General features: G+C 34.9%; 1 protein-coding gene across 2 annotated transcripts in view; it reads left to right on the top strand.

The window, feature by feature from the left end:
* Window positions 1–8,896, top strand: part of LOC101898788 (acyl-CoA Delta-9 desaturase) — a 31,369-nt gene extending 22,473 nt beyond the window's left edge. For both annotated transcript variants that reach the window (XM_011295002.3, XM_020037419.2), the window contains exons 3-5: window positions 7,409–7,745; window positions 8,029–8,214; window positions 8,283–8,896. In XM_011295002.3, coding sequence (XP_011293304.1) covers window positions 7,409–7,745; window positions 8,029–8,214; window positions 8,283–8,601 — 842 coding nt within the window. In that variant the 3' untranslated portion in view covers window positions 8,602–8,896. The remainder of the gene's footprint in view (window positions 1–7,408; window positions 7,746–8,028; window positions 8,215–8,282) is intronic.
* Window positions 8,897–13,694: the final 4,798 nt, after the last annotated feature.

Genomic DNA, 13,694 nt, shown 5'->3' with positions numbered 1-13,694 from the left:
AGTTGGTAATTGCGATAACCTTTTCTGGGTCTGTAGCGATACCACCGTTGCCGATTACATAACCCAGGTAGTTTACCCTTGTTACGCAAAATTTACTCTTTGAAACATTAAGTGTGAGATTAGCTTTTCTAAATTGGGATGCTATTCTCACCAGGACGTCAATGTGAGAGGGAAAGTCTTCGGATACGATGACGAGATCATCTAAATATCCAAAAACACAGTAGCGTAAATCTGGGGGGATAATCTCGTCCATTAGCCTAGACATCGTCTGTGGGGCATTACAGAGCCCGAAAGGCATTACAACAAATTGATATAATGGCCTTCCGGGGATCGTAAATGCCGTCAGATGCTTCGATTTTTCGTCTAAGCTAATCTGCCAGAAGGCATCTTTTAAATCTAACTTTGAAATCAGATTAGCTTTCGGCAGTCTTGCGAAAATACCCTCAATATTTGGCAAAGGATAAGCATCCTTTTTCGTGACGGAGTTTAACCTTCTGGCGTCTAAACAAAGCCTAACTTTGCCTGGTTTAACAACCAGTCTCATAGGTGAGCTCCAAGCGGATGTTGAAGGCTCTATGACCCCCAACTGAAGCATCCTATCAATTTCGCCAAACATTAATTTCTCGACTGCAGGGGACACAGGATAGAACCTTTGTTTGATTGGAGAAGAATCTCCAACATCTATTGTATGTTGTATTAAAGCGGTTCTACCCAACCCCTTGGTCTCGAAATTCGGAAACAATTCAATAATAGCATGTAATTGTTTTTTTTCGTCAACAGATAGTGGATATAAGTCTTGATTTTCTGAGTCCGGTACATAGTTTAAGTTTTCTATTATTTTCAATGGACTTAATTCTGGAAAAGTCTTTGAATTAACCGTAAGACCATCAACGGAACCAACAATATCGGGTAACAAATCAAATTCTTTCCAGAAATCGACGCCAAGAATAAGTCTTTGCGAAATTGAAGGTACTATTAAAAGTTTGATTTGTTTACATCTTCCTTTGAAAGTAACACCAACATCGATCCAACCTGAAACTGGTTGCGTTTTACCATCTGCGGTCTTGATATATGCTTTGCATTTTGAAAATGACGGATATTGGGAAAAATTATGGGCCGCTAAGTCGGATCCAATGCAGCTGATGCTCGCACCCGTGTCTAAAAGCCCATATTCTTCAAAAGTTAAAAATGACACTTTGGCATAGTACCGCATATCTCTAGGATTGGATACGATGCCAGAGACTAACCACTTTTTACCCATTTTACGCATTTTATAATATGCTCTAAGACGTAGGGTGGACCGTTTAGAAGGCTTTTGAACCTTTTGGCAAATCGCTGCTACATTGAAAATTTCGTCACGTCGTTTTATGTAATGGGCATATCGAACATGGAAGGGACACTTTGGATATAGTAGGTCCGTTTTATTTGCATAGGGAGGAATATTTTGATCTTGTGGTCTTTTCAATATCGTGATTTGGTCCTTAATGTCACATTTGGGTAAGAATTCATTACAATTTTTAGATTCTGTATAATTTTGGGGATCCACCTTGGGGTTTAATCCATTTGTGGACCCGGTCTGTTTGAGTTTTTTGAAGAGTTTGATTTCTTAAATTTGCAGTCTGTACAGTTTGGCTTGTAGACGTTCTTGGCCCCACATCCGTAGCAGAATATATTTCTGTCTTGTAGACAGTCCTGCCAGTGGTGGCCAAGTCCGTCACAATTCCAACACTTCGACAGATTTGGAGACTTGTGAAGGGCATCTATATTTTTGTAGACATCTCCATTATCTTCTTCGCTCTCTTCCACCTCGATATCAGCGACATATTTTCTTGGCACATTCGGAATAACAACCGGACGAGAGGACAAATTTTTCCTCACATATTCATCGCTAAAAAATTGTTCCCTTGTCTGAACCAGCTGACGCAAATGAGGTATTGAATGAATTTTTAGATATAATAAGTCTTGGCGAATTTCGGGCCTCAGATTTCTTAGTAATATTTCAACTAAATCCTCGTCTTGCATTGGATTGGGCAACCTATCCATTATTGATGAAATTGCTTCAAAAAACACATCAAAAGTTTCATTGGAACGTTGCTTCCGATTTCGGATTTCCTCCCTGATATCGTAAGTGGTTTTGAAGTCTCGGTACTGGGATTGGATTGCCTGGCAGAAATCATTCCAATTTAAACTGGAAATTTGCTTATGATACCGCCAGTACCAATCTTTTGCCTTCCCAACTAATAAAGTGTTCAAATTCTTTAATATGACTGAAAAATCGCCGTTAAAATGGTCTTCTGTCAGCGACCTGATCCGGTATAAAAATTCCTCCACATTTATTCCGCCAGAGGATCCATCAAATTTTAAACCCCAGCTTTGAATTATAGAAGTTGCTTTATCCGAGTTTATTTGGCTGGTCTGGGATACAGATAACCTGTGGGGTGATAAATTGTAACTAATAGGATTTCCTGGTGGTCGAATATTTTGTCTGGGCAAATTGTTTTCAAAGTGTGAAATAGTTGGCTGATTGACATTTTGAGTCGGATTTGGCAATAAGGTCGGATTACTATTTTGATCTGGATTTGATGAAATATTCATGTTTTGAAGGAGTCTAGATATATTCAACTCGATCATACGATTGATCCGATTGTAATCTATATTAACCTCTTGGTTATTCATCATCGGTGAATTGCCCGTTGGATTATTTTGTGCCTCGTTAACGTGTATAGGTGTTTGAGGATCTTGAATGCTCGAATTCATGCCATCGGATAAATCTTGCAGTAAAGTGCGATTGGTGTTGCGAGTATTGTATCGTTTAGACAATGCCCCCCTTCCTTTGCCTCTTTGGCCAGTCTTACTATTGTTTACGACTCTATGCGCATTATCGGAGGCTTTTAACTCTCTTAGTTGACATGGTCTATTACATATGGGACAAGTCGATGCTGTAGCCAAATGATCTTCGATACAAGGACGATGGAATTGGTGGGAACAATCGCTTATTAATAGGCATTCTTGGCCTTCTTCTATCCTAAAATTGCATATAGAACATGTCGAAGATTCGCCACATCCTATTACAGCAGAAGAAGTCGAAGGCGCTATGGATGGCGGAGGGGTTCGTTCTAGGGACATGATGAAGATTATATAATCGCCTGTAGCAAGCAAAATATAAAATTCAGAATATTTGTGTTGAAACTAAGGCTCTGTATATACCTTAATTACTGCGTCAAAAAAAAAAAAAAAAAATCAGATAATACATATAATACATAGATGTTTTCATTCTCAAGATGGGTATAAAAAGAGTTTTAAATGAACAATTCAATGAAAATATCTGGATTAACAAACAAGTCTATGAAAAAGATTGTAAAATATAAAAATTGCTATACTAAACACACCAGCTTACTCATCCTTTTTGTGGTTCTGAAAAGTAGTGGTCATAGAAACGCTCTAAATTTGGCAAATTCTGCGATATCCGACAACTTAAACAGATGCTGATTCCTAAGTTTAACATTGCAAAGTTAAATACTTTACAAAGCTTCTGAAGTCACATAAATTCATATGGACATTTTCATTTATTTCGTAAAAGGATTATTTTCGACAATCGGTTAACTCATCCGAACAGAATCAGAATCAGAATCATTATTAAAATTAGAGCCAAAATAGATACTGCCATCTTTTCGGCCCCACGTTGGGCGCCAAATTCTGTAATGTTCACGACCAAATCGCGATGCTATATTTGAGAAAAATGTCTCTGTTTGTGCACCATAGAATTTAGAGTGGCGAAGGACTGCGGGAGCCTTCTTTTGCTAGCACTAGCCGGGTGGGGGGTTCAGGTCCTATCCTCTCTAAACCTTGTTGTCATTACATGAATTAATTTTGTTTCAGACTCCCTTTTTTTTTGTTGAAATACATAAAAATTTTATAAAATTAGATTGTGATCAGGCTGCTGAAAAAGTAAAACGGATTAAGAATATAATGAATTCGGGGATATTTTCACATAGTTCTAAATTAAAACACTTCCAGATGTTGTTGGAAGAAAGTGCCTCGCAACCCACACCTACCGTCGTTCTTCATGGCACCAAAATTCTTTACAAAGAACCCCCAAGTTTAGCTAACTCCTTTCTTTTTATGACCCCATCATCTGAGATGAAAACATCTTTAAATAATTTAGTTCATCATAGTAATTGTACTTACAAATTTATTCAAGGCATTAATTTTAATGATCATTATAGAAAATATTAGAAATATATATAAAATTCATTGACAATAGCTTATATATGGAATTAATCTATCCGAGGAATAATAAACCTAATAAAAGTTTTACTATTGGTTAACTAAAAAAACATAACAAAAGTGTCTGTATTCAAACGCACAACCTATTGTGCATAAAGAAGAACCAAATGTGTAAATATGTAATAATGTGTATTGCTTCGCTATAGCAAAACAAACAAAAAGTCTGAATTATTTAATTCCTATCGTGAATGGTTAAGCATAATGTTGGAGAACGCACAAAACAGACAGAGCAAGATCATAATCATATATTGATAATGATAATTATCTTTCCTGTTTTATCTTATTATAAGATTCCCAACAATTAAAGAGAGCAAGATGATCTTCATTACTAGTGAATAATGATGATTACCTTGCCTGCTTTCACTCACTACAAAATTCAAAGCCAAGCAAATCAATGCAATTGATTGGATAATAAATAAATAGTTTTTTTATAATTTCTATTTTTCATGTACTCACGTATGTTAAATGGATAGCATAAAACTCACCAACAAATTCGATGATCAGCATGAAGGCCTCCACGTTGTCGTTGATGTTGTTGCTGGAATTTCTTTTTTTTTTTTTTGACGTACTTTAGGGTGGGATGAAAATTATTGCATTGATTTAATCTTTATACCGCAAAAATGGCGGTCGCAATAAGAAAGCACGCGAAATACATTTTTTTAGATTATTGATGTTGGATAAAGATTTCTTAATTATTATGCCACATTAATAGTTACGTTAATTCCTTTTGTTTGTTTTGTTTTTTTTTTTTTAGTTTATGCTTATTTTATAAGGTAGCTGCAATGCACATGGTAAATCAAGTTTTAATTCAGCTTCAATAGTAATTTGCCCTTCATAGCGTACAGTTTCTCGGTTCTTCGAGAGTGATGAAATAGCAGGAATGGTGGTCAGGCTCTTCGTTTGGAAAACTGCCTTCGTTTATTGACTTTTGCTTTAGTTTCATCTGTTATGGGCAAATGCTCTTTGAGAAAATACATTTAATGGGAATTTCGAACATATAGGCAGCAGTTTCTTCGATTTGGGGTTACATATCGATTTCCATGGTGATTTGCGCTTTAGTGTTCTTTGGAAAAAACGGGATTCCCAGGCCGTCACTGCCCTGTGGGTAGCCACATCTTGGGTAGACCAGAACTCCCTTTTTCGTCACTTTAGGAATTCCTTTCTTTATTAAATAGCCGTTTGATTCTAATAAAAAAATCACGTGATCCAAAAATAAGGTTTGGTGAACGCTAGTAGAAAATTTATGTATCAGCATAATGAAAAAAAAATCATATTTTTTTAATGACGGAATTACCTTTTAATAAAAATTACAGCCGAGGGTATATATTAAACAGATATCAAAACGATTTATGCTACGAATGCCAAAATATAATTTTCGATCGGCTTGATAAAACTGGATATTTTGCAAGGGTGTTTTACCCTTGTCACTAAATTTGAAACTTGCCAAAGGAACGTAGTTTTCTCTTTGAAATCCAAAAATGAAAAGGAAGTTAAAGATGCAGAATACCAGAAAAAACTGGTGACGCTATGTAGAGCACTATCGATTAACACTATAATAATTCTTTTATCGAGCGTACTATTTTTATAGCATAGGGACGAAATTTATTACCGGTATACAAAACACATATGTGACTGTATGGAAATGAACTATTTTATTTCACTTGAGTATATATCACAGACCTTTCTTTTTTAACCATCCCAATATTCATGTTTTCCAGACTGAGTTGCTAAAAGAATTGTTTTCAATTGTAATGCTGCACAAAAATCCAGTTTCGCCTAATTGATAAAAGCACGGCCAACAACTGATGTTTGAAAAAGAATTTATGTAAGATCAAAAATAAAGCAAAAGAAACGCAAAGGCAATGGGCAAACGTTGAACAGCAACAAAGACTTGATCTGCAATTGAGAGGCTAATGTTTGTTTGTTTGTTTGTCTGTAAAGTCTCATAAAAGCATGATCAGTAACAGGTCTATGTAATAAGAATGTGACATTGAAATGTTATAATTGATGTACATATTGATACTGTTAACATTGCAATGTTATGACTGACTTACAACTGCTGTAATAAAAAAATGTAACTTTGATAGCCTATACACTGAAGTACCGAAGTATTCAGCATGTAATATTTTTTTTTTTAACTCAAAAGGCGACATTACAGAGCTTTACCAAAACATGGACCTATATAGCCCCATTTTAAATACAAACAATAAAGAACTTGAAAATTTTCAAAAAAAAATCCGAAAACTAGCATTTAAATGAAACCCGTTATATGGGGACTATACGAAGACGGGGACCTGCTTACGAAATTTTTTGTCATAGACTGTAGTACCCGTTACGAACTTCAAATACGACATTTAAAACGATTCCGGTGAATACTGTTGCTGAAATCATCAAAATATGGACTATCGGATGGTATCGTAATATGAGGCTATACGAAGATGTGGACCTGCACAGACAATTTTCTGTCCTAGGCTGTAGTACCCGTTACGAACATTAAATATGAAATTTGAATTAAATTCCGGTAAATAATGTCACTTAAATCACCAAAATACCGAAAATAGGAAAGTACCTTTATATGAGGTCTATACGAAAACGTGGACCGACATGGCCCATTTACGAACTTAACTCGCCTACTAGTAAACTATGCATGTATGCAAAATTTTAGCCTTCTATCTCCATTCGTTCGAAAGATAGCGTGATTGTAACAGACGGACATCGCTAGATCGTCTTAGAATTTTACAATGATCCTGAATACATATACTCTGTAGGTTCTATTATGATTATTTCGAGGAGTTACAAACGGAATGACAAAGTTAATATACCCTCCATTGAATGTTGGAGGGTATAAAATTATACGGATCAATTTTGATTTGAGTGCAATTTGGTCTAACTACTTCATTTCGTTCGGAAGCTAGGGTGATCTCAAAATGCTTATTTTACAAACTTAATATACCCTCCAGAGTATGGCGGAGGGTATAAAACAGGGTACAGATCTAAAGAATTTTCAATATAATTTTTCGAATGTCTTTCGAATATCGGTCGATATAGGAAATTTTGTAACAGAAGAAAATCTTTCTATTTTCCAGCAAAACAATTAATCATTTTCTTTTCCTTCCTTCAGGTACACTACTCACCTACATTACTGGTTTTGGCATCACCGCTGCCGCTCATCGTTTGTGGGCCCATCGTGCCTACAAGGCTAACTTGCCCATGCGTATAATGTTGATTATTTTCAATACAATTGCATTCCAAAATTCGGTGTATGTTTGGGCTCGTGATCACCGAGTGCATCATAAATTCTCCGAAACAGATGCTGATCCACACAACGCTACACGCGGCATGTTCTTCTCGCACATCGGTTGGTTGATGTGCAAAAAACATCCTGAAGTTAAGGCCAAGGGCAAGACTATTGATATGTCCGATTTGGAGGCTGATCCCATTGTTATGTTCCAACACAAGTGAGTATAAAATCGAGTGAGGTCGAACATTTTGTAAAATTACGTTAACATCGAAAACCTCTACCCTGATTGAAGCTGATAATTGACAAGCCACAATAAATTAAGAGTATGTTTTAGATAATTAGATTTTTTGCGATTGGCCAGTTATCAGGGATATCCCGGGTAGAGATTTTGTATGCAAACCTTTTTAAACTTCTGCTGGTAAAAATTCGAATTTTATTCCGCATCTGAAATTTGTGAAAATTGTTAGAAAATTATTTTAAGAACTGCCATTTTTTTACAGATACTATTACTTCCTGATGCCCATTGCCTGTTTCATCCTGCCAGCCATTGCTCCCATGTATCTCTTCAATGAAACCTTGTCCAACTCCTGGCACATTTGTGTTATGTTGCGTTGGTGCTTCCTGCTCAACTCGGCCTGGTTGATCAACAGCGCTGGTCACAAATATGGCAGCAGACCCTATGACAAGTAAGTAACAACAACAAATTAAATAAACATAAATACATGTATCCTCATGTCACACATACCAATTTCAGATCCTACAATCCAGCTGAGAACAGTTTCATTGCCTTCTTGACATTGGGCGAGGGATGGCACAACTATCATCATGTCTTCCCCTGGGATTACAAGACATCCGAATTGGGTGACTATGCCTTCAATTATACCACCGCCTTTTTGGATTTCTTTGCCAAAATCGGATGGGCCTACGATTTGAAAACCGTCTCCGATGAGATTATCAAGAAACGTGTTCAACGTACCGGTGATGGTAGCCATCCCATTTGGGGTTGGGGTGACAAGGATCAGAGTAAAGATGAAATCGATGCCGCTATTATTGTCAATAAAAAGGCCGAATGAGGGGAGTTACTGTTCAATAAGAAAGGGGGAAACATATATGTTATTTGTTAGTATTTATATATTTATTTTTAAGTTTTCTTTTTTTTTCCGATAATGGTTCGCATGCATATCGAAATTTTACTTGCTTATTGTACATTCATTTATATATAGATTATGAACCTGGACATTAGGGTTTTGTTATACATCATATGTATTTATAAAGATTTAGTTTGATAAGATCTTGTTTTGTTTTATTCTTACATTACAAAAATTTTATATAATTATTTTGAAATAAATAAAAAAAAATTAAAAAATATTTAAGTATTTGTTTTTAATAAAGTTACGAAGTGTTGGGAGTTCCGAATGATAAAACTGTGCGACAAAAGACTAAATTTTTTCAATAATTGCAGAAAACTCTATATATTATGAAAGTATAGTTAACCAGTAAAGAAAGTCCTAAAGTCGGGCGGGGCCGACTTTATGACACCCTACACCACTTTGCTAATTTAGTAGAGCTCCGCATAACAATTAAAAGTTTTTATGGGAGAATTCAATCATACACGCTATGATTATAATTATAATTTAAAGTTCAAAGGACTAAATATGCCGAAGCATTTGTATCTTTTAAATTCGGACTTGTATTGCCCATTTAATGCACAATTAATTTGAAATCGGAAAAAATATATTTATATGGGAGCTATATCCAATTCTGAACCGATCTCGATAAAATTTGGCAAAGATATTTCTGAGCTGTATTTGATATATTTCCCTGAATATCGTTGTTACGGAGTGCATATTACGGCTGTGGGGAACACATACAAAAAATCGGATGAACAATATATATGGGAGCTATAGCTATATCTGAACCGATTTTCAAATCCAAATTTGGCATAATAGATTCTAGAATCAATTCGGTGGTATGTGCCAAATTCCATCCCATTTGGACAAATATTGGAAGTGTGGTGCACAATAAAAGGTAAATAGGACGAAGATATATATGGGACCTATATCCAAATCTGAACCGATCTCGATAAAATTTAGCAAATGTATTTCTGAGCTGTATTTGATATATTTCCCCAAATATTGTTGTTACAGATTACGGCTGCGGAGGACAAAAATAACAAATCGGATGAACAATATATATGGGAGCTATAGCTATATCTGAACCGATTTCGATCAAATTTGGCATACTTATTTTCAGGTCTAGTTCGGGTGTATATGCAAAATTCCATACTATTCGGACTGATATTACACGTTTGGTGCGCAATAAAAGGCAAATCGGACGAAGATATATATGGGAGCTATATCTAAATTTTTACCGATTATCTCCAATTTCAATAGGGTTCGTCTTTGGGCCAAACAAATGATTTGTGCAAAATTTCATCTGGATTTGGCAATAAATGTGAACTATACTTTGTTTACAAAAATACATGAACTGACGGACGGACGGACATGCATAAATCGACTCAGAATGTGATTCTATGCAGATCATCAAAAGGAACTATGGGTCTATCTCGTTTCCTTTTGCATGTTACAAACAAATGCACAAAGACATAATACCCTGACCACCTTGTGGTGTAGGGTATAAAAATTTACTATTGCTCCCAGAATTCATCAGAAGTCTAAACGACAGGAAAGGATTAATCCTTGTATTTCACAAATAAAATAGTATCATTCGGTTTTGCCGAGAGATGTATACTCCCAGGCTTGAGTTATGATTATTCAATTATTCAACCGATTCATATCTGACCTAAGACTGGTAAAAATATTACAAAGTGCCAGATTTGGACTATATCGACTACTTTCTATACTGTATCATATATATACTTTAATCTTATTTTTGGAAAATGTAGAAATAGCGGACCGAAGTATACCAAATTCTTTCTTCATCAAATACAGATAAAAATATCGGTATGTGCAAATTATTTCCAATTTTATGCGAAATCCTAAATTTCGATAAATTACATATTCATATCAGATTTCTGGTTAAGAGAATTATTTAGATACAGCAAGTTGTATAGAATCGCCGACTTGTTTCGCAACATGAAAGATATAAGTATTGGAAATTGTTGGCATTCGTGGGTGAGGTACCCGAAGGGGTTGGCAGATATTTTTCATCTTCACAAAAGATCTTGCGTTAGCAAAAATATTTGGATGTGTGAAATTTAAATAGAGTTGGATGCTTATTTCGATTTCTATGAGAGTTTTGTTTTTCAAAATCTTGAACCCTATGTTGGGAAGATACCAGAAGAAGTGGTCCGATCCCTCACATCTTTAAAACTGATCTTGGGTTGATAGCAATATTGAGATGCGCCAAGTCCGAATGGAATCGGATGTTAATTTCGCGTTTTATGAGCTTTATGGATATTCCAAATTTTGACCCTTTATGAGGGAGGTACTTGAAGGAGTGGACCGATATATACCATTTTCACACCCAACCTTGAGCAATTAAAAATATTGTGATATGTGTAATTTAAGAGAACCGGATGCTTATTTCGGAATTTATGATCGTTTTAATTATTCAAAATTTTGACCATTTGAAGGGGAGGTACCAAAAGGAATAGTCCGACCTCTACCATCTTTATAACAGATATTGTTTTAATAGAAATATTGAGATGTGCCAAGTCTGAATGAAATCAGATGTTAATTTCGCGTTTTATGAGCTTCATGGATACTCAAAATGTTGACCCTTTATGAGGGAGGTACTTGAAGGAGTGGACCGATATATCCCATCTTCACACCCAACCTTAGATTAGATAAAAATATTGTAATGTGAGCAATTTGAAGAGAACCGGAAGCTTATTTCAGATTTTTTGGTCGTTTAGGTTATTCAAAACTTTAACCCTTTGTGGGGGAGGTACCAGAAGGAATGGTCCGATCACTATCATCTTTATAACAGATCTTGTGTTAATAGAAATATTGAGAAGTGCCAAGTCTGAATGAAATCGGATGTTAATTTCGTGTTTTATGAGCTTCATGAATATTCAAAATTTTGACCCTCTGCGGGGTAGTGGACCGATATATTCCATCTTCACAGCAGACCTTGGGTTAATAAAAATATTGTGATGTGAGTAATTTGAAGAGAATCGAATGCCTATTTCGGATTTTATGGTCTTTTAATTATTCAAAATTTTGGTGAAATTTGAAGACAATCGGACTCTTACATCACTTTTTATGAGAGTTGTAATTATTTAAATTTTTGGCCTTTGTGGGAGAGGTACCAGAAGGAGTGGACCGATATTGTCCGTTTTCGCACCTGACATAGCACTGACGCAAATATAAGGATTTGCAAAGTTGGAGCAAGATCGGATTATCGTTTCTCTTTCTGTCCAAAAGATATAAAATTGAAAATTTTGACCATTTGTGGGGGAAGTACCAGAAGGAGTGGACCGATATTCAAACCAGACCTTGGGTTAATAAAAATATGTGATGTGTGTAATTTGAAGACAATCGGATACAAAATTTTTACCCTTTGTGCGGGAGGTACTTGAAAGAAGGGATATTGCCCATTTTCGCACCTGACCTAGCACTGATGCAAATATTAGGATTTGCAAAGTTGGAACAAAATCGAATTATCCTTTCTCATTTTGTGCAGAAAATTATTTTCTTTGAAAATTTTGGCATTTTGTTTGGGAGGTGTCAAAAGGAGTGGACCGATATTGCCTATATCCGAACTCGATCTAAGTTTGACAATAATATTACCATGTACCACGTTTGGATCAAATCGGATGCTACCTTCGAAAGTTATCGTGCGCACCAGTCAGCCAGCCGGCCAGACAGACGGATGGACACACGGACATCGCTAGATCGACTCTAAATGTCGTGAAACGGATTTGGTCCAAAGAGAACTAGGGTCTAAAACCGTTATATCGATGAGGCAGGTTTTGTCGGTGTCAAATGATATATACCCTCTCTCTAGAAAAGAAGAAAGTAGTAAAAAAAGAAAATTAACGCTTGAATCTGAAAATCTTGAAATTTTACCAATTAGATGCCCAATCATAGATGACGATTGAATCTGTGATTGACTGAACTCTGGAAGTTGAGTTAGAATGTATCAACTTATGCAGTCGGTATTATTATATCGGTGTCAAAATCAGATTTCACATTTGGGCTGATGACATAATTTTTCTGAAAAAGAAATAAATAAAGAAAAAATATCTTAATTGAGCAATTTAATTTAAAATGTAAAATTTATGAGAATGTAGAACATTTAAATAAATTTTAATGGCACAAAATAAAACGTATTTTTTTAAGAAAATGCGTTTTGGCAAATTAAAAGCAATAATAAAATAAAAAAAAATAATTAATATTTTTGGAGACTTTTTTATATTTGTTTAAAAATGTTAAAAAAAAGTTATATATATTTATTGTATATTAGTTATATTTATATAAATATATATATATATATATATATATATATATATATATATATATATATATATATATATATTTATTTTATCGGTTTCAGTTCGGAAATGAATTAAAATCATAGCTAGTGAGCAAAGTCTCCTCTTTCTTTCCCACATAATTAACCCCTTTATCGTTTATTTTCTCACATAGTATAATATTCTGTTTGAATGAACAACACAAACTAAATAGTAAATCATTTGGAGCCAAATTGATATTCAATTATGTAAATTTTAAAATCCTCGTGCTATCATATAGACATACTTGAATTTTATTCAATATTAGGTAACAAAAAATGACAAGTTTTATTTTTTGATTCTTTTTTTTTTTTTGCATTTTTTTTTTTTTTGCAACAGAAAACCAGTTGGGACTGCGAATATTATTTCAAAATTATGAACCAATTTTAAAATTTCTTCAAAATTTCTGTAAGATAGAAAAACGCTCCGAAAACGCGTCTCGTCGTCGCAAATGAAGAAGTCAAACATCTTTGAATTTTATGGCAATTGAAAAGAACTAGAATTCAACGGTGATCGGATATTTGAAACACCAATGGATGAGAACTAGTTTGGTTTTCGATTGGTTCTTGAACTTGAACTTGTCATTCTGATTAAAAAAAAAAATTTGATAAATAATATGAACGAAATGTGCATGAGCTTGCGGCACAGGTTCCCTCCTGTTAGATGCAAGGCTTTCAGTTTTGTCGTTGT

This window comes from Musca domestica, unplaced genomic scaffold, assembly GCF_030504385.1.
Source record: "Musca domestica strain aabys unplaced genomic scaffold, Musca_domestica.polishedcontigs.V.1.1 1, whole genome shotgun sequence".
Taxonomy (NCBI): Eukaryota; Metazoa; Arthropoda; class Insecta; order Diptera; family Muscidae; genus Musca; species Musca domestica.
Note: the sequence above shows the minus strand (reverse complement) of the source record. Positions and strands in the feature narration are given on the sequence as shown.